The sequence below is a fragment of the Hakea prostrata genome, chromosome 2 (genome assembly GCF_041222555.1).
Source record: "Hakea prostrata isolate BN-2017 chromosome 2, UWA_Hpros_2, whole genome shotgun sequence".
Taxonomy (NCBI): Eukaryota; Viridiplantae; Streptophyta; class Magnoliopsida; order Proteales; family Proteaceae; genus Hakea; species Hakea prostrata.
In genome coordinates, this window is record NC_142601.1 from 18,658,670 (window position 1) to 18,680,451 (window position 21,782).

General features: G+C 40.2%; 1 protein-coding gene across 2 annotated transcripts in view; it reads right to left on the bottom strand.

The window, feature by feature from the left end:
* Positions 1 to 2,070: 2,070 nt before the first annotated feature.
* Positions 2,071 to 21,782, bottom strand: part of LOC149023945 (protein DEFECTIVE IN EXINE FORMATION 1-like) — a 40,066-nt gene continuing 20,354 nt past the window's right edge. Inside the window, exons 9-14 of one of the 2 annotated variants that reach the window (XM_089144375.1) lie at positions 8,203 to 8,384; positions 3,562 to 3,845; positions 3,275 to 3,419; positions 3,003 to 3,185; positions 2,656 to 2,910; positions 2,071 to 2,561 (exon numbers count right to left, since the gene is read on the bottom strand). In XM_089144375.1, the coding sequence (XP_089000501.1) occupies positions 2,412 to 2,561; positions 2,656 to 2,910; positions 3,003 to 3,185; positions 3,275 to 3,419; positions 3,562 to 3,845; positions 8,203 to 8,384 (1,199 nt within the window). In that variant the 3' untranslated portion in view covers positions 2,071 to 2,411. Of the gene's footprint in view, positions 2,911 to 3,002; positions 3,186 to 3,274; positions 3,420 to 3,561; positions 3,846 to 8,202; positions 8,385 to 21,782 lie in introns of both variants that reach the window. The other variant, XM_089144376.1, reaches the window with a different exon arrangement.

Here is a 21,782-nt window from a genome sequence, read left to right on the forward strand (position 1 = left end):
CGGATACCTGAATAGAGCTTCAATGATGCATACTTAATGTGCAACACTAAGCTGTTACGGTGAGGATGAAATGCGTGGTTGAGGTCAAAATGTCGACCACTCGTTTCATTCTCTCTTCTCCCCCCCCCCCCCCCGCCAACAATACATACTTGTAACCAAAAAAAAAATGCAAAATGAGTGGTATAGATTTTGACCTCGACCACTCAATTTGATCGTGGCCATACATAGCTCAGTGTTGTGCATTTAATGTGTAACACTGAAGTTGAACCCTAGATACCCAAGAGTTTCATGGCAACCAAGTACCGTCTACCATTGGCCTAGCTACCCTTGGCTCTATTGATGTTAAGCCCACCTATTGGTCCCAAGCCTCAAAACGTGTTGTTTGGAGACATGCTATGGATAATGAATTTATGCTCTAATCGTCAATCATACATGGGTGTTGATTCCTCCACCGTTAGATCATCACATTATTGGTTGCAAATGGTTTTATCATATCAAATGCCGATCTGATGGCTCCATAAAGCTTTACAAGGCTAGGTTGGTTGCAATGGGTGATACCCAAGAATTTGGCCTTACTATGATGAGACATTTAGTCCCATAGTGAAGCCCACTACTATTTGGCTTCTTGCTATGGCAGTCTCTACTAATTGGTCAATTAGACAACTTGATATCAACCATACATTCCTTAATAGCCATTTGATAGAAGAGGTTTACATGCATCAACCACCTGGTTATGCGGATACCATATTAATACGGACCCATGTTTGCAACCTTCAGTGGTCTCTTTATGGGCTCAAGTATAAGGCATGGTTGCATCCCTAAGTTCATACTTCAACTTGGTTTTATGGGGCTCCAAAATAGATTCCTCAAAAAGAATTTTGCCATAACTCTTTTGAGCCACTCTATATTTTGGTATATGTTGATGGTATTTTAATCTTGGGTCCTTCAGTTGCTATAGATTGTCTCATGAAGTCCTCATCTTCTGAGTTTGCTCTCAAAAAGGTTTAGGCCTGGCTTGGTTTATCTTGGGTGTTGAATTATTTCTAGTGTCTACAGGCCTAATATTGTCTCAAACAAAGATATATCAGCAATTTGTTGGAACATGTTGGGCTTTTTCAGCTCATTGATATAGTATTGATAGACTTGTTTTGTCTGATCCAACACCTTATAGAAGTTTGGTTGGGGCTTACAGTATGTACCAACTAGGCATTGGCTTCACCTAAGGAGGTTCATTGGAGTACCTTGAAGAGGTTGTTATGTTAAGGGTACGATTTATTTGGACTTCATCTCAATCTTTCCTCACTAACTCTTGAGGCTTACATGGATGCCGATTGGGTATCTTATCTTCTTTGGCAACAATTTAGTGTCGTGGCAGTCGTGGAAGCAAACTACCATTGCTGAGTGAATGCCGTGCTCTTGCTTTAGCTACCACGAAACTTACTTAGATTCAGTCACTTTGTCTGAGTTGGGCATGCTTTAGTCTTCTCTCCAAATACATTGAGGTGGACTTCCACGTGTGTGTGATAAGATTGCTAAAGGAGATCTTCATGTTTGTTACATGTCCACTGCTGACCAACTTTTTGATGTACTTATTGAGAGTTTATCTATACTTGTTTTCGGATTTTCCACTCCAAATTCAAGGTCCTCAAAGGTTCTTTGACTTTTGCCAGAGGGGATTAGATTATAGACACATGTAAACAATGCAATGTTCCAGCTATTATTTTATGTAACCATTTCATATATAAATAGAGTACTCTCTGATTAAGATTGAAGATTCATTCCAATCTACCATCTAACACTTAACATAAGCAAGAAAATCAAAGTTACAATTGACCTTGTTTAGTTTGGTTTCTCCAAACTTTTGGAAACATTGCTGGTCACTTTTAGTAGTGATTTGATAACATTTTTATTATAATGTGAGATACCTAGTTATCTCTAGAGTGCTTATTGTTCCTTTCTTACTTTTGTAATCTCAAATTTTGAGATAAACTTCTGAGGGGTGAATCATTGCCATCCTTCACTTGTTCTGGTGGATTATTATCAAAATTGTCTCCTGATTTTCCCCTCACATTAAAGAGATGTCCATGTACATTAAATCTCATGTTCGTTTGGTATTCTCATTTGTTCTGCTTCTATACTTTTTTGGTTTTGTTTGCTTCATTGATTTACATAAATGGATAGATTTTTCCACATGCTTCCCAACGATATGTAAGAAATTTCTGCAATACTCCAATAATTTTACTTAGGCAAAAGGGTACAGAAGTTGTTGACTTAAATACATCCTTACTGATCACAGTTTGCTAATATCTTCCATTACAAAGGAGGGGAGGGTAGAAGGGTGCCATCGAGAAGATGCCAGGAGAGACACACTGGCAGCAAGTAACTATTCTGTGACCAAATGATCTTTAACTTCAGCAACCACCTTTCAGAGCAATCAGCTCCCAGTTCGAGATGCAGATGACTTTGTAACATACTAAGCTTTGCCTTGTTCTTTGCTGGAAGATTGGAAACTCTAGGCATGATAATTCAGGCATTCCCCAAGTTGGCCACCAGTGTATTGTCTGCATTCAAAGCATCTCCCATTAAAGTACATCACAAGTCAGTATTGCGTGAGAATGAAGGCAATGGCATGGCCTCCTGAGGACGAAGAATCACCAGTACACCAAACATTCCAAGCATTGGGAGAACCAGAAGCCACTTCAGTAATTTGTAGTAATACATATGGAAGGTGAGTGAGAATTCATCTGAGAAATGGAGGCCATTCTTGTCAACCATCTCCACCAAAACAGTCCCTATAGTCCGTACGGATACCGTGGGAAGCTTTATTCGATGTTTCCCAGGTTGATTGAAGACCTGATTACTTGTTATCCGCCGGTCTCCTTGATAGTTCCCAGGAACCAGTAGAGTAGTCTACAATTGCAAGCATATAAAAACTAAGAATCAGATATTTTGGTACAACAGATATAATTCCATAGAAATGAGGTGTTGAGAAGAGGGCTTACAGTGACATTGTAAGACGCTTGAGATCCTAAGGGATATCTGTATCTGTCCACAATCTCAATTTCCACCCAAAAGTCCTGACCCTCCTCATCATGGAAAGCTCTGGATGAGTGCGAGACATAGATACCTTCCCGGTTGTATCGGGGTGCAAAGTTGTTTCTCCCCTGGTTAGGCGATCTCCATGCCTGGAACAAATATACAAGTAAGAATATCAAACAAAAGAATGGGGGAAAAGTTATATATGCACACACATCTGCCCATAAAAGTTACCTACCTTGAGGGGATGATATGGAGCTGGGGTAGAGAAGCAGAATACATTGCCATTCATGGTAGTAACAACGAGGTCAAGGTCCTCTCCCCCATCAAGATCATCCCCCAACTCTCCACCATCAAGATTGTCCACCAAGACCATGCTATATCTGTTGCAAAAAAAAATTTCTTGCAAAACAATTTCATACTAGAAAATACTTTGAAACTAAATGATGGTAAAAATAAAAAGCCACATGGATAATATTGTATGCTAACATAACAATTATAGCACTAGAATCAAGGAGCTCTTACGAGTTCTCGCCAATATCAACAACATCAGCACATGAGGTAGGCCCATCAATCAGGTATAAATAACCATCAAATGATGTTGTAACAATTGTAAGCCCCTTTTGTTTATCGGCACGTTTATTTAGATCAACCAGAAGAACTTGATTCGCTACTCTTCCATGAGTACGATAAGGATAGGGATGGACATGAGAACCATCCTTGCCATTAAGAACATATATATTTCCCGATATTGTTGGGACAACAACATCTGTATGACCATCCCCATCAACATCACCAATTGTTGGGCCCTGATAGAGATGAAAAATATCGTGAATACTAACAACATCAATTTGCATCACATAATACGACTTGGAACAAATCTGTGTAAACCACACAACCCACCACCCTGAGGGGAGAAAAAGGTTATTAATAGCTTCACAACAATTATCAACACAATGAAATATTTTAGAGCTGCTTCCGAGATGGGCCACAATGCTTTTCCTTACTCTTTTTTTTTGGGAGGGTGGGTTGGGGGGAGGAAGCTTTGAAATGTCTTGACACATGGCAAAACATCAAGTTGCAAGTACAGTGAGTCAAGTATAGTCAATTAAGTTTCAACATACCCCTAGGGAATCAAACAATGTAGTTGACACCTTGGCAGCATTTGCAGCAATGGGTCAAATTTTGATTTTCTTTCTTTAATGTTTCCCTCCGTTTGTATGTTCGCCTATCCTTGTGGATATTTTGGGTTGTTATTTTCCTCTTGGTTTCTGTTCCAAATAAATTTCTGTTTCCACCCAAAAATAAAATATCAAGGGAAGGAGAAAATAAGCCATAATTTGGGAAATCACCCTGAACAAGACCCAGATGGCACCTAACCAGAAAAAAGTCGGGGAATACTTCCCAGAACCAGAACACAGGCAATTATGAGAATAATAATAATAGATGCCTCCCTAAACATGTTGTCTCTTCCAATCATTTGCAACTGAACACAGAGAGCGAAAAGTCAAGGCTGATGAACGCCACGCTCAGTCATTTAATACGACTTTAGGAAACCACAAAATTGAAGACTGAAAATATCCCCAACTTAAAACTTTTCATATTACACGTAAACCCCTGTTTAATTTCAAGTGAACGGGCAGCAAGTTAAAAACAAAAATGACTCAGAATATACAGCCAACAAGCTCAGTTGGTAAGATCACTTGCTAATTGTAGCAGTGACCCAGGATCGAATCCAGCCTCCACATATGATAGGATTAGATAAGTTACTGGTGTGCCCCAAAAAAATGATGAAAAGACAAATGTATAGTTTAACAAGCTAAAGTTGAACAGAAAGCGATTCATGCAGTTCATCCCCCCTGTCTTTAAGGTAGCCCACGCTCAATCTCCTCCTTGCAGAGTCTTCCTTTAAGTTTAAGGCATAAAAGGTGCTCGGTATGGAACCTAAACCATAGAAGGGAAAGACTGTTGCTACTGCTGTAGATGATTAGCAGCACCTTCCAGGGTTTCTTGGGGCTTGCAGCGAAGTCTAGGGTTTCAGCCTTGCAGCTACAGTTTGGAGTGTTAGGTTGGGCTACAATTGATAGGGGAATGAAAGAGGAATGCCGTCCAGGTTTAGAATTGCTTGCTGGATTCTGGAATTCCAGCTTTGGAAGATTCCAGAAACTTGCCATCGGTAGAGGTGTAGAAAGAGAGGTTAGGAGGGCCAATGGTCAGGTTTTGGGGCTCTGACTTTGTACTTGCTGTATCTTGACAGAGATGGGAAGGAGAGTTTCTGTTGCTTCTGTAGAATGCTGAAACAATGAAGAAAGTAGACACAAGGCTGCTGCAGGGTTTCCCTCCTTGGAAACCCTACTCCAACCTGATCGGAACCTCCTTGGCTATAACTCTGAGCAATTTTATTGAAATCAGAACTGATTTGTTACATTGCAGGGCCTTGAATTTATAGCCAAAATAGAAGACTCCAAGTAGAACCTGATGCTAGGGAGTTCTACTCTAGAAAGACCTATAACTTAAACGTGGACTCAAACTGCTACTGAACTAATTACAGTTTGAAATTCAAAGACTGCTAACGACTTACAATTACTCCTTTAATTAAAGAGAATCCCACTTAAATATGACTTTCTAAACTAGGAGTGGTTAAAATTTCAGAGAATGACAAAAATACCCCCAAGGGAGCACACGAAAGTGGTGGCTGTCTACAGCTTCTTGAGGCTTCCATTAGGGGGCTGCTTATAGTTTACATCATGGAGACTCAAATCAAAAGACTTTAGCCCCCATAGGTTTTGAATCAAGCATTAGGATAGCCTCACAGCAAAAATTATTGGGGTAAAGCTGCATAGGAAAATTGCCCACCTAGAGGGCTCTGTTGTGCAAAAGCCTTCTGCACCGGGTCCGCTCTTTTATGTGTTGAATTGAGTGAGCTCCTTTACTTGAGCGCCACCCAGTCTTCCCTCATTGTCCCTTTATTTATTTCCTTCCCAAGTTTGTCCTCACCCTATATATAATTCCTAATACCCTTTGTGTGTTTGCCATGTTTACCAATTGACCCATGGAATAATCTGGTTAATTAACCATATGGCCACCCCCTTGCAAAATTCAGGTTATCTACAGTTTTGCCATTATCTTTTAACTTTTCGTTATTGAGTGACCCCAAAAAAGTTTAGTGTTTTAGAGCTCCCCAGGATGACATCAGGTGTTCTTAATATGTTACTTCCAGACAGTTACATGGATTGAATATTTGAATTGGGAAGCTTTATGCTTTTTCAGGCAGGTAGAGATTTGGAGATTCAAGAGCAAGCTTGAGCAAACATTAGGGTGTCACCTTAGCCTTATAAAATGCTACATCAAGGAACAAGCACTAAGCCCCACAGACTGTCCATATTATTAAGTGAACCACCAACCTGCCTCTTCAATAAATATCTCATAATTTGTATAGCCTGGCTTTACTGGCTGTATGGGGAACCTTTAACTGCCACAGCCAAGCACACGTACCAGAAAAACTCACTTAGGCCTCATTATGCATCAGTCCAGTCTTGGGCTAAATTTCCCTTTTAGTTCATTCCTAGAGTTGGAGAGCCACTTTGTAGTTTGTACAGCCTAGCTTCGTTGGGTTAGCTTTTTGGGCGAGTAACTTTGTTCATTGTTTATTGTTCATATTTCTCTTTGTCAGGCAGTTTAACTTCTTGCAGCATTTTGTTCTACTTGGCTTCTGAATAATCTTCCAGAGTTCCAGTATCGAAGACTAAACCTAGACTATGATGGTCATTCTATGGTGCTAACCTTACTTGAAATCAATTTTATCTGATGAGGACATCAACGGACAATTTCGAGTTTACCAGCGACGCTGGCGTAGAGATCACCCCACGACAACATCTACATGGATGGACGATGAGTTCGGAGGCTACCGGATTACTAAGGTCTTATGCTTTGATGAGGAGCACTATTCATAGGCAGTTTGTCATGTTATTTTCTTTAGTCTTAGTGGGTTGGGTATTAGCTTGCTATTGGTCTTTCTTTATTTTTATGTTTAAGTCTTTAAGGGCTGCCTAGAGTATATTTTGGCCCAATTTTGAATTAGTTTGAGTTTGGGTTATATTTGCTACTTAAGTTGGGGTTATTTTGGAAATCAAGTATGTAGGGTTGGGAGGGATTAATTTTATTATTTAAATCTTATATGGGACTCATTTTGGGAGCATGAATGAATAAAATATTCAAAGATTTCTCTCTCTCTTGCGCAAGTCTCTTTCTTGGCATGGATTCTTCTCTTTCTCGGGTAAGTTCCTCTTCTCTTCTTCTACTTCTCTCTTGCGTGGATCAGCTTTCTCTCCTCTTTTTTTCTTTTGCATTTTTTGCATTCTTCTCTCCTTTTTTTTATCGATTCTTTCTATTTTTCTTCTCACTTTTCTTTTCTTCTCTTCTCTTTCTTTCTTTCTTTTTTTTTTCTTTTTCCTTTCTCTCTTTCTTCCTCTTTCCCTGCTATTCTGTCCATCAACATTTTCTTTCTTCTTTGTCGTACCTTTTTTTTTATTTTTTTATTTCTTCTTTTCTTTCTCTCTTTCTCTATTATCAGTTCTAGTACAGTAGTCTTGTTGTGGTTCTCCATTCTAACCCTACTGTCCATTCCTAGGTTTCATCATTGCTTAGAAATATTTTCTTTCTATTATTTCTGTTCCTAGATGTTTTCTAGCCCTTGTTTTGCAGCTAGGACCAGCAGGTAACTTTATTAAGTCTCTCTTTGAATATTTTTTTAATTTTATCTTTCTTCCTTTGCAGTAGTTTCTTTAAAACTAAACTTCCACAGATTCCTTTGCATTGTTAATTGCTGAATTCATTGTTTGAAACCTGATTTTGACTAGGACAGTACTATTTTCTTTAGATTTCTTGCATTCAATTTAGAGTTATGGTGCCAATATCCTTGTTTCCCAATTGATTCTTGTTTAGTTGTGTTCATTAGCTAGGACTTATTGTGTTTCTTTCTTTGCTTTAACTGTCTTATATGCATGCTTAATCAGAATTCAGGTGCTGCAATTCCTTTTTCTTTTACTACCTGTCAAGGATAGGTGGTCTCATTCTAAGAGTCTAGTAACCCACTTTGTAGGTCCCCTAGTTTCTAGGGCTTCCCCTACATCAATATCACTCAAGAAAGTGAAGAAGCTGATTAACCTGTGGAATGAGACTCTTCAGATGCACTTCCCAAATTTCTTCCCCATGTGCAGTCCATGCAGCGACATTTCCATGTGCATCAGTTGTTACCAGTTCAATCATTCCATCATCATTGATATCTGCAGCAACTACAGATCCCTGAATTGCAGCCATCTCAAGAGGAAACTTCTCCCTCATCTTACCTGAAAGAACTCACCAGTGTCAGGTCCAAACCACCATAAATCAAAGCAAAGCTCAATAAATTAATTCAAACATGAAGTTCTAAATGTAATTTTACTATTTTAGTTTGTTGATTTTAAGTTAATGGTTATTCAAAAAATAAAAAGCTTCATATACAACGATGACCTGTTCTCACACATCAATATTGTTCAATTATTCAATAATGCTCTTGTATAACATTCTCTTCACAAAGCTAAATGGCACATTATTGTATCAATTACAGTCGGTTCACTCCCATAGTAGACAGACTTTCACGTTCCATTAAGCATTTAAGCTCATAATCTTGGTATTTCAGTTGTTAGTTATGTCCTTGATAGATTGCTAGTACACAATGTCTGTTTGAAAGGAGGAAATAATTGCAGAAAAGAATTTCAACGCTCATTAGAAACTACTCCTTTAAAATTGTAACAAAACCTGCAGTTTATAAAATCAGAGAAGACAAGAATTGGTGGAGAAGGAGGAGAAGGGAAGATTGAACCAGCTCAGGACAAAGCTCCTTGCAATTCTGGACTAAGATCCTAGAATTGCAGGCCCTTTATATATATAAAAAGATTACACATATCTAGACGGAATAGTCTGTCCACTTCTCAGAAAATAGAGAGATTGAAAAGTAGTGTCTTCTAGTTCACTTCAAATCAGATCTACATCCAAGTTTCCAAAGCTGATTACATAGGAAATCTGGAAAAAAAATCAGTGCCAGATCTAACCTGCGACGCCTATATTGACATCCAGATAACTAAAAATAAAAGGGTAAATAGTCAATGTCGTTTAACAGTCCCCCTCAAGCTGAAGTATACATATCAAAGGCTCTAGCTTAGAATAACAAGAACATATATCGAAAAACTTCGTCAATCTTGAGCACAAGTAGCAATAGTAAACGCCTATAGACACAGAGAGAACTTCATCTAGGAGATAATCAATAGCAACTTAAATAATCTTCATGTCGGACGAACCATCAACAATGAGAACAATAGGCAGTAGTGAATATGAACCACACCACAAGATTATGAGCTTAAATGCTTAATAGGCAGTAGTGAATATGAACCACACCACAATCTTGGTATTTCAGTTGTTAGTATCACGAGTCTACACTCGACAGTGTGGAAAGCAAATCCCTAAAATCTAGAGAAGGAAAGAGTCATATTACAATTAGGATTAGATTCAAAGAGTCCTATTCGAATTACTTTTTAGGATTAGAATTGAAGAGTCCTATTCGAATTGGGATGATTCTATTAATTAATACTGTAGGAACGTAATTGCTATAAATAGGGGGAAGGAATAGTAGAGGGGACAATTTTTTGGAGTTATTGGGGAAGATAAGGTGAGAGCTATTGCTCTTGGGTAGTCGTACGATTCACCTACTGCTAGTAGTATGTTTTGTCTGGAGATTATTTGATTCAATGTTGCTATTATCGTTGTGAGTGAATTTATTCATCGTTTTTTTAGATCGGGGTCTTATCAATTTGGCATCAAAGCCATCGATTCCAGGGGAATGGTAAAGAGTCGAATGGAGTAGAGGTAGAGGAATTGGAAAGTATCGTGAAAGAGATTCAAGGTCAAGTTGGACTCTTAGCACAACACATAGAAAAAGGAGAAAAGGCAAATGACACTTTCAGAGAGGAATTAAGGGTCATGCTGTTGAAAGGAAAATCAGCAGAGATGCATACCTTAACGCCTGAGGTGAATGAAAACGAAGGAACTCCAAATTACAGCGAGCGAAAGATCGAACCAGAGAAATCGAGAGACTTCTTTCCTAGACATCTTGAGATGCCAATTTTCATGGGGGAAGATCCGATGGGGTGGATCGCACGGGCTGAGAGGTACTTTGACCTATACAAACTAAGCGATGTAAAGAAACTCAGAACTGCAACTCTTTGTTTTGAAGGTGCGGCACTGGGATGGATACGCTTCCGAGAATTGCAACAACCATTGTCATCATGGAGAAACTTGAAAAAATCGACGATCCATCGATTTAACTTAGCACAACTGAAGACTCCCCAAGAATCGTTGATTAATCATAAGCAAAGTCGGACGTTTGCAGCATATAGAGAAGGGTTTGAGAAATTAGCAGCGGCAGCCGGAGCGGTAGATGAAGAATGGTTGAAAAGGGTGTTTTTCGCTGGTTTAAACGAAGAAGTGAGGGCGGAGGTACGATTATTTGACCTCGCCAAATTGGGCCAAATAATGGACCTGGCCAAAGACGTGGAGGACAAAAATAGAGTGAGGAAAAATAAGAAATCTTTTTTGGCCCAGCCCACTCAATCGGCCCAAAATTTAACCTCACGCTTTATTAACTTCAGCCCACCCAACACCAATATTAGAGGAACCAATACGGTTCAGGGAACCGGAATGAACCAAAGCTTTAATAGCTCGGTTCGCCCAAACCAAAGAAGTGAACCCTCGTCTTCCTCTTCACAATTTCGACTGCAACCACAGCGACGACGGTGAACTCAGGACGCTCACGATGGCTATTCTAGGAAGAAATCAAAGATAAAATGGACAAAGGGGTATGTTTCAGGTGTGACGCTCCATACTCCAAAGGCCACCGATGCCCTCTGAAGTAACTAAGGTTGCTGTTAGTCCACGACGATGATAATCCAAAAGTTGCAGCAGCGGAAGGAGTGGTCGATGACGACAATACAACAGTTGAAATGGAGCCAGTGCTCGAGACGGAACTCTCGCATACTTCTTTGGTGGGAATCGATTCACCACATACCCTGAAACTAACGGGACAGATAAATGGCTGTGAAGTCATCGTTTTGATCGATTGTGGTGCAACGCACAATTTCGTCGCTCAAGAGTTGGTGGAGCTGTTGGGATTGGTAATCCAGAAAACAAAATTTCAGGTTGCTTTGGGCGATGGAACGATTAGCAAAGGTACAGGGATCTGTCGATAGATTCCGATTCAGTTGGGCGGTGAGGTCTTTGTACAAAATTTTTACCCTTTCAATTTGGGTAGCATTGATATAATCTTAGGTGTAGAATGGTTGCAGACACTCAGGGAAGTACGCAGTAATTGGCGTTTGAGAACCATGAACTTTGAGTGGCAAGGACGACCCGTGAAACTAAATGGGGATCTGACCTTGCTGCGATTGGAAACAACATTGAAAAGTGTGCTACATTCTATTCAAGCAGGCGGTGATGGCTACTGGCTACTGGCTGCAGCCTCAACATCCCGATGGAGACGATATAGAGGTACACCAGAGTACAACAAGATATCAAATTTATTAACCGACTTTGCTCAACTATTTGCTTGAACCAACTGAACTGCCACCAAGAAGGAAGCAAGACCACCGGATACTGCTAGCCGAGAAAAGTAACCCACCTAATATTCGACCCTATCGTTACCCACACTCTCAAAAAAACGAGGTCGAAAGGTGGGTACAGGAAATGTTAATAGCAGGATTGGTACGACCTAGTGTGAGTCCTTAATCCAGTCCAGTATTGTTGTTTCGAAAGAAGGATGGCGGATGGCGTATCTGCGTGGATTATCGAGCCTTGAATAAACTCACAGTTCCTGACAAGTTCCCCATTCCCACAATTGACGAACTGTTGGATGAGTTGGGCAGAGCCACAGTGTTCACCAAACTTGATATAGAAAGCAGGATACCACCATATCAGAATGGCAGAAGGTGATGAGGAAAAAACGGCTTTTCGTACCCATAATGGGCATTACGAGTTCTTGGTGATGCCATTTGGGCTTTCGAATGCTCCGGCCACATTTCAATCACTCATGAATGAGGTATTTCAAGAACATTTATGAAAATTTATTTTAGTGTTCTTTGATGATATCTTGGTGTATAGCAGGACCATGGAGGAACATGTGGGTTATTTACGAACTACCTTTATACTTCTCACATAGCACCACCTCGTTGTCAACCGAAAAAAATGCATGTTTGGGGTTGCTATATTGGAGTATTTAGGGCACATCATATCTAAAGACGGAGTTGCTGCGGATCCACGAAAGATCAAGTGCATGGTGGAGTGGCCCCAACCCGCCAATCTTAAAACCTTGCGAGGGTTTTTAGGTTTAACCGGGTATACCGCAGATTCGTCCAAGATTATGGAAAGATTGCCGCTCCGCTTACTAACTTATTGAGGAAAAATGCATTTCAGTGGAGTAAAGAGGCAACCACGGCATTTAATGCCCTTAAAACAGCAATGACAACCGTTCCAGTATTGGTTATGCCAAATTTCACGAAGAAGTTTTTGGTAGAGACTGATGCTTCAGGTTTTGGGCTGGGTGCGGTTTTGATGCAAGATGGCTACCCCATTGCCTACTGGAGCCAAGTGTTGTCCCCTCGCGCACAAACCAAGTCGGTTTATGAGAAAGAACTAATGGCAATTGTGCTAGCGATCCAGAAATGGCGTCACTACTTGATGGGGAGACATTTCAAAGTACGAACTGATCAAAAGAATCTGAAATATTTGCTGGAACAACGCATTGTGTCTACAGATCAACAGAAGTGGGTCTTAAAGCTTTTGGGATTTGATTTTGAGATATTGTGCTGACCGGGTAGCGAAAACAAAGCCGCCGAAGCTCTCTCGCGACGGTCAGAGGATGATAAGCAGCTTTTCTCTATGACAACAGCAACTTGGCAGGAAAGTGAGGGTTTAGATGCGACATTTCACGCCTCAGAGCGTTACCAGAAAATTATTCAGGCCTTGCTGAAAGGATCCCATGACTATCCTTACTATCATCTCCAACAAGGAACATTACTCTATAAAAACAGGTTAGTCATCCTTGAAGGATCCCCCCTAATTCCCAAATTATTGTCCGAATATCACTCCACCCCAGTTGGTGGGCATTCAGGGTTTCTGCGGACTTACAAGCGATTGACGGCTGTGGTCTATTGGGTGGGAATGAAGGCTTCTGTTCGAGACTTTGTGGCTAGTTGTGATGCCTGTCAACGCAGTAAATACTTGGCTATGAAACCTGCAGGTCTCCTTCAACAGCTGCCAATTCCGGAACGCATTTGGGAGGATATTAGTATGGATTTTATTGGCGGCTTACCCAAGACTAAAGGCGGGGACACAGTGCTGGTGGTAGTGGATCGTCTCACCAAATACGCCCATTTCCTTGCTCTTTCACACCCTTACTCTGCTAAGGAAGTGGTTGCATCATTCATTAGGGAAGTTATCTGCTTGCATGGATTTCCATGATCCATTGTCTTAGATCGCGATCGTGTCTTCCTTAGTCACTTCTGGATGGAGTTATTCAAGCTAGCAAGCACCCACCTGAATATAGCAGCGCCTATCATCCACAAACCGATGGCCAAACAGAAGTGGTGAATCGCAGCCTTGAAATTTACTTACGATGTTTCTGTGCTCGCCAACCAAAGGATTGGATTAATTGGTTACCTTGGGCGGAGTATTGGTACAACACGATATTCAATTCAGCCACTAAAATGTCTCCATTCCAGATTGTATATGGCCATGAACCGCCTTCACTTTTGCGTTGGGAAGATGGTCGGTCCAAGGTTGATGATGTTGATGTGTTCCTTAGTGAGCGAAATCAAGTATTGGATGATCTCAAATCTAATCTCTGGGTGGCCCAAGAATGGATGCGCACCACCGCTAATCCCAATCGCCGGGAGGTGCACTACAGGGTGGGGGATGAGGTCTTTCTTAAGCTCCAGCCTTATCGTTTTTAGAAACTTGCCAACCGCCCAAATGAAAAGCTAAGCCATCGTTTCTACGTGCCATACCAAATCATTAACCAAGTGGGCCCTGCGGCTTATTGGTTACAGTTACCAGAAGGGACTCGCATCCACCCTCTGTTCCACGTTTCACAGTTGAAACCAGCAGTTGGTCAACACATGGTCCCCCAGCCTCTTACCTCATGTTTGCGAGAGAATGGCGAGTTACATCCCACACCAGAACAATTGCTCAACATTCGCTTTTCTGCCCAAGGGGTTTTGGAAGTTTTGATTCAATGGAAAGGACTGCCTCCTTGTGAAAATACTTGGGAAACTTATGACGAGATTAAGGGTGTCAATTGCGTAGCGAAACCGTTTAACCGTACCGAACCGCGCCGCCTAAAACCGCACCGTACCGTACCGTTCAAAATTTGGTACGGTACGTACCGAAACCGAATTTATTCGGTACGGTTCCGGTTTTAGGTACTCATACCGTTGGTACATACCGAAACCGTACCGAATTGGTACCATACAAAATTAAGAGATGTAAATTGTAATTTTACAATTAAAACACTTAACATTTTCCCTATCTCTAATTCCCTATTTCAATTTTTCGTTTCATCATTCACTTCTCTTCTTAGATTTACTTGTTTTGTCACTATTAATTAGATTTATTTGCTTTATCTATGTTAATTTCAAATTATATCGATTGGTTGATCACAATTTCATTAGGATTTGATGAACTAATAACAAAAGTGGCATAAGTTTATTCGTACAAAAATTGTACCACACTACATACCGTGTTTAAACCGTTTTCCCGTACCGATTTAATACCGAATCCGTACCGAACCGTTTTTATAAATACCGAAATCGTACCGTACCGTTTAAATTCGGTACGATACGGTTCTGGTTTTTTGTATTCAAAGTTGGTACCGCACCGAAACCGTACCGAATTACCGAAACCGTACCGATTGACACCCTTAGACGAGATGCAGTCCCACTTTCCAGATTTTCACCTTCAGGACAAGGTGAAACTGTTGGAGGGGAGTATTGATAAGCCCCTTGTATCAAGAGTCTACACTCGACAGCGTGGAAAGCAAATCCCTAAAATCTAGAGAAGGAAAGAGTCATATTACAATTAGGATTAGATTCGAAGAGTCCTATTCGAATTACTTTTTAGGATTAGAATTGAAGAGTCCTATTCGAATTGGGATGATTCTGTTAATTAATACTGTAGGAACGTAATTGCTATAAATAGGGGGAAGGAATAGTAGAGGGGACAATTTTTTGGAGTTATTGAGGAAGATAAGGTGAGAGCTATTGCTCTTGGGTAGTCGTAGGATTCACCTACTGCTAGTAGTGTGTTTTGTCTGGAGATTATTTGATTCAATGTTGCTATTATCATTGTGAGTGAATTTATTCATCGTTTTTTGAGATCGGGGTCTTATCAGTCACCATAGACCAAGTAAGTAGATATTGTGATGTGAACAAGGGCCCACCCCTAGCCAAAACCCTTGTGTGGGTCCCAAGACCCCACCAAGGTGGTGCACCTTATGCTAGCAGAACCCCAAAAAGGGCATCTTTGTCATTTTTTAGCCCTAACTAGCTGCTGACGATAATTTTAGAATTTCAGTTTTAATTTTCTGAAGTCCAATCATGTTTTAGAGTGTTAGTTTGAGTCAATAGTTCAGTTCTTGTGTTCTTGGGAGTCTTTCTTTTAAGTAGAACTCTTTATGATAATTGGGTCTTTTATTTTAAGTCAAGTTGTTTTATTTTATGTGGTTGTTATTTATTTGTAAAGTGCATCCTAACTTATGAAGGAAACCCAAGTTGAGTTAGCTTCTGTCCCAACTAGAGTTAGACTCTTTTTTTATTGATGTAAGGCTATAAATAAGCCAATATTTTCATTGTAAAGACAATTTGCATTGAATAAAGATTGAAGATTACTTGTGGGAAATAGATCGTGGTTCTCTTTGGGAAGGCCACGGCGGATTCTCAGCTCCTTGATTCAATTATAGCAAGCTTTCTTCAACAAACCAGCAGCCATCATCATCTCCAGCAACTCCTCCAAGTACACCCCCACCCCTCTTCCCCTTCATCCCCAGCACATCTCAGCCCTTCCCCTTCCCTTTCTTTGACTAGTCAGGTTTCCCCTTTCATTTGCAGCCCCTTGATTCCCCTCCCCCCACCCCTGCCAGCCCCTTAGGACCCCTCTCCCACCCCCTGCAACACACTCCAACCCCTGAAAAAATCCACCCCCCTCCCCTTCTCCTTCTCTTTCTTGCGATACCCCCACTTTCCCCCTCTCTTTTTGTTTGTTTCTTTATTTTCTGGTTCTTGTGGCAGAATTACAAAAAAGAAAACAGAAAAGAAAAGAGAAGAGAAGAAAATAAAAGAACGAAAGAAAGAAAGATAGATAGATAGATAGATAGATAGATAGAAAGAAAGATAGCAGGAACACCCGCCAATTTATTTGAGATTTGAGTTGGGTGTTTAGCGCAAAGAAAACTACAGGGTGGTCTCCAACCAGGGCTGTAGTCAAAAGGGCGTGACATCTATAGACGTCTAGCTTCTGTTTTCGTCGCTTGAGCACACTTCAGCTTTTCAGCCTCCACTAGCATGCTATGGCTTTTTTTAAGCCAGCTGAAAAACTACAGCGCGCATCATGCGCAGCTCGCTTCGCTTTTCTTGCTCCGCCCCAAACGGTTAGGGCTTTTTGCTGTAGCTTGAGGAAGAGGGCATTTCCATCACGAAGGATTCAATCCAGCCATAGGTTCCCCTATGGCTACCTTGTTACGACGTCACCCCAGTCGAAGACCCCACCGCGGTATGTGCCACCCCCCCCCCCCCCCCAAAAAAAAAAAAAAAAAAAAAACTAACCACAAGCTTCCCCTTCCCTTTTATACCCAACCACAGGCTTCCTACCCTTCCTCAAACAATTTTAGGTTATCCTATAACAACCCAAATCTTTTCCATCTAACTCCATATTCTTTATCCCTTATCCCATCCCACTAGAATTATTTCCTCTCCAGACTTCCACCCATTAGGAATTACTTATCTCAAACCACTAGCCCATCCTCATTTTGTTAAAACCCTAAAGCTTTCCCAAACTTCCCCGAAACCCAAGTTAAACAATATGCCTCTTATCCTTTTGCATCCAAATTCCAAACCACCCCATAGGTTATCCAGTAATTTTGAGCCATCTCAAAGTAGTCCCAAACCTCTCGCATAGAATTTTAGAATTAGTTGCTGGAAGATTCTAGGCAAACCCTAAATTTTAGGGAATTCATCCAAGAAATTCTAACCCTAAAATCGGGTTTACATCATATTGTTGTTACAAAATACCATCTTCAAATACAAGTCTTGAGTAGATAGAGAATAAGTCTTCAATCTCCCCCTCACGTGCTTCATTACATGTAGGCAATCAATAACCAAATCTCAATAGAACTGCAAAGAAAACCAGATATATCTTCAATCATCCCCACACAATGACAAAGGAAATCCCAAACCGATGGGGTGTATGTCACCAAGGTAAGATGATGGCAACTTAGTAATGAATTTAATCGGAGGATGCCAACAATTTAACCTCATATAAGCCAGTCAGAATTAAGTATATAAACCAAAATAGAGTATAGCAGATACTAGATAATCTAGCCAGCAGTTCTTATCTAACTGGTGGATCAGAACTGATCCCAGGGTGATCTACAGTACTGTAGATGATCACAGAAACACCCAAAAAAAAAAAATTAAATAAAGGTAATCTAGCCAGCAGTTCCTATCTAGCTGGTGGATCAGAACTGATCTCACGGTGAACTACGGCACTGTAGATGAACACAAACACCCAAAAGGGAAAAGAAAAAGAAAAAAAAACCAAAGAATTTGAACTTTGTAGAACGTCAGCAGTGGACTTCAATTAAATCAAACAGGATCTGTATCAACAGTATATGTCAGCAATATAACTCAGAACAAACGCTTTACCAGCAATGTATCTTTAAACAGAAAAGTTAGTCTCACACAAATTCAAGACCCAACAATATATCGTAAAAATAAGACTGTATCAGCAGTGTATGTCAAACCCAGTGCTGTTGTAGTAGCATGTTTCAAATCCAGAGGCATACTCAGCTGTGCTAGCAGTACATTCCAAACCAAAGGCATACAAAAGGCAAAACCAGAAAAATAGAGTCTGGTTTATATCAGACCAATGTGTGAAAATTTTAGTTATCTTAGTACCTACGAAGATGACAAAGATCCCAAAATTTTGGAATCTTTATATATATATAACTGTTGGTGACGGCCAGTGTTATAAAATAATCCTTGATGAGTAACTAAGAAATAAACCCCTCTGGAGCATGGCCCGTGAAAAAGTCGGTGATGCCACATAAGGCTTCGTGAGGAGGTGTATATATATATATATATATATATATATATATATATATATATATATATATATATATATTTAATTTCACCCTTAAGTTTTGGTGGGTTTTTGGGGTCATTCTAACCTAGTTTTTTTGTGTACAGTCTAGTTTGAGGCCATAAACACACTGAGAGTGTTATTTTTACCTAAAACCTAATACTAAGTGGTGTTTTTGATTAGCACATGTTAGGTTGGACGCATGCAAAACTGGAAATCTAGAGTTCAATATATATTTATTCTATCACCACACAAGGCATATATCATGCATATAATTTACATTTTATGTGCAGGAAAATAGATTTTTTATGCCGACAAATAAATAAATAATGCACTTCGAGGAAAAAAAATTCAAAACCATGAGTCCGTAGATCTGCCCACAGTGCTCAACATATATTAATTCCATACCCATTCGACATTCTAGCATGCACTTTGTAAAAATCTAGTTTGGAGAAGAGTGGTTACCTCTGAGATGAAAAACTCCAAGATCTAAGTGAAAGGCCACCGGAGCCACGCGTTTGCCAGCAAGAACCACGCAACAAGATGTGGAAGATGTTGTAGATCAACTCAAACAGAGAAAAAATCACACTGGAAATGAAGGATCAGCTCTGGAATACCAAGGTTGAAATTTCACCCAAAACGAGCAAAAATTTTCGACCACAACCCCCTTTTTATAAACAAGATTTGGGACAAAATCTCGCAACCCAATGGTCTAAATTTCACTGATATTTTGACTAAAATATAGACTTTCTCATGTCAACCCTCATTATGTTTTGGTGTGGACCAAAAAACCAAAATGTCAGCGAAATTTTGCCGAGATTTCGCGAAATTTAAAACCATGTATCAGACCAACATGGCAATAGGAATAAAAATAGGTACCTCAGTGGTCGGACAAGATCCAAGGGAGCAAACAAGATGACAAAAAGATAAGGGCTTGCTGATTACCAGATTACTGTGAAACAGAGTAGCCACAGGCAGTATTATAGGGAGAAACTAAAAATCATTCCATGAGCAATCCTCCAAACTTGGCAGTAACCAGCAACAAGAGAAAGGCACTTTCACTGAGTGGCAGCAACCAGCAACAAGAGAAAAAAAAATTCCACAAGAAGCATGTATTAGAAGAAGAATCGAATCGCAGATAAGCAGCAATACAGATCAGACTGAGAAGCTTTAATCCTTCATCCCAATGATTGTCAGATCAGAAATCAATAAGTAGAGAGGCAGCACCAACAAGCAATATAGGACTCTCAAAATTGCAGGAAAAAATAGCAGCCCAGGGATCAAACTAAGGCTCTAATACCATGTGACGAAACCCACAGCTTAGAAAATCAAAGCAGCAACAATGAAGAGAAGAAGTGGTGGAGGAGAAGAAGGGAAGATCAAACCAGCTTGGGAAGAAGCTCCCTGCTATTCTGGACCAAGATCCTAGAATTGCAGGCCCTTTATTTATATAAAAAGATTTCATAGATCTAGACAGAATATTATGTCCACTTTCCAAAAGTTAGTAACTTCTACAGCTCACTCCAATTCAGATCTAAGTTTCCTAAACTAATTACACAGGAAGTCCAGGAATAAATCAGTCCCAATTCTAACCTGAGACACCTAGCTTGACACCCAAGTAAGTAAAAATAAAAAGAGGGTAAAACCCAATGTCGATTACAAAGATAAAACAAGTATGTCTTAACATGTGTCTGCTACAGGAAAAAATTTCATCTTCCATATAATCATCTTATCTTTTGCACTTTCTTGAGGAATATGTGGAACCCAATGAAAAATACTTCCACCGCATCCAGGAAGGGAAAAACTATTAAATGATATTAACAATAAGAGTTGTAAGACACAATGCTGCTCGAAACAGGTAGGAATAAGAAATGTGATTGAAACATACATAATATTTTCACCTTAACCTAACTCTAGCAATAAAGTGAGAGGAAACCACATACCCAATGTACAACTAGCCATTGATGCAAAGCAGGTCTAGGGTTAAGGGTATTTTAGTAATTTCCCTAGACTTAGGGTTTGCCCAGGAAATTCCAGCAAAAGGAGGAAACATTTTAGGGTTTCTACAGTGATTGGGGGAAGGGGTTGCTGCTGCCGTGAGGAAGCAGGGGAAGGGGGACGGCCTTGAATGCTTAAGGGGGAGGGAAGGGTCTGATGGAATTGAAAGGTGAAGGGGGAGGGATATATGCAATGGAGTTGGGGAGGTTTACTAGGCCTATGAGAGGGAAGGGGCTGGAATACCTATGGTGGAAGAGGGAAGGGGATTCTAGGTATATGTGGACAAGGGAGAGCATGGGGAAGGGCTGCAGACAGGTAAGAGGCAGGGAATGGGTGGGGAATGGTGCTGTACTTACTTGGAGGTTAGGGATGCTTGCTGGGATTACTGTTTGAATGCTGAGAATGCTCACGAAACTTGAAAAAGAAAATGATTCAAGCCATGTCAGACTTTGCAGGCTGCTCCTCCCTTCGCGCCGATAAGGAAACGCTGGACAACAATGGTAAAAGAATAGGACGCGATAACTTCCCCCAGGCCAGCCCCTTTGAAGATTGAATGCTAAAGAATAGAATGCTTAACTAGAAAACTACAGGGTCCCCCTCAAAGGAACCATGCCACCTCTTGGCAAAACACTCAATTCATTAAATTAATCCAATCTAAAAATTACCATGCAAGAATAGGCTATTTATAGTGTAGAAATAAACGATTGTAGTAGAATGGCTTATTGATCCATGATCTCAAGCCCTTTATTTATAATTAAGTGGAAAGTAGAATATTACAAGGAATAGAATTCTATATGAATACAAACTCTAACTTAACTCCTATACAAACTCTTATTAGACTCCTAATAGAATCCAACACTCCCCCTCAAGTTGAGGCATAGATATTACTCATGCCTAACTTGCCTACAATAGGAAGGAAATCTCTTTCTTTCAATCCCTTAGTGAAAACATCTGCTAATTGGTCTTCAGATCTTACAAAAGGCATGCAGATAAGCCCTTGTTCCAACTTTCCTTTGACAAAAAACCTGTCAATTTCAATGTGCTTAGTTCGATCATGTTGCACTGGATTATTAGCAATACTAATAGCAGCCTTGTTGTCACAATATAACATCATTGGGTTTGGAACTTGGACTCCAATATCTTGCAGCAAGCCTTTCAACCATAGTAGCTCACAAACTCCACGAACCATAGCCCTATATTCAGCTTCAGTACTAGATAAAGCTACCACATTCTGTTTCTTACTTCTCCAAGTGACTAGATTACCTCCAATAAAGGTACAGTAACCTGAAATTGACTTCTGTCTGGAGATC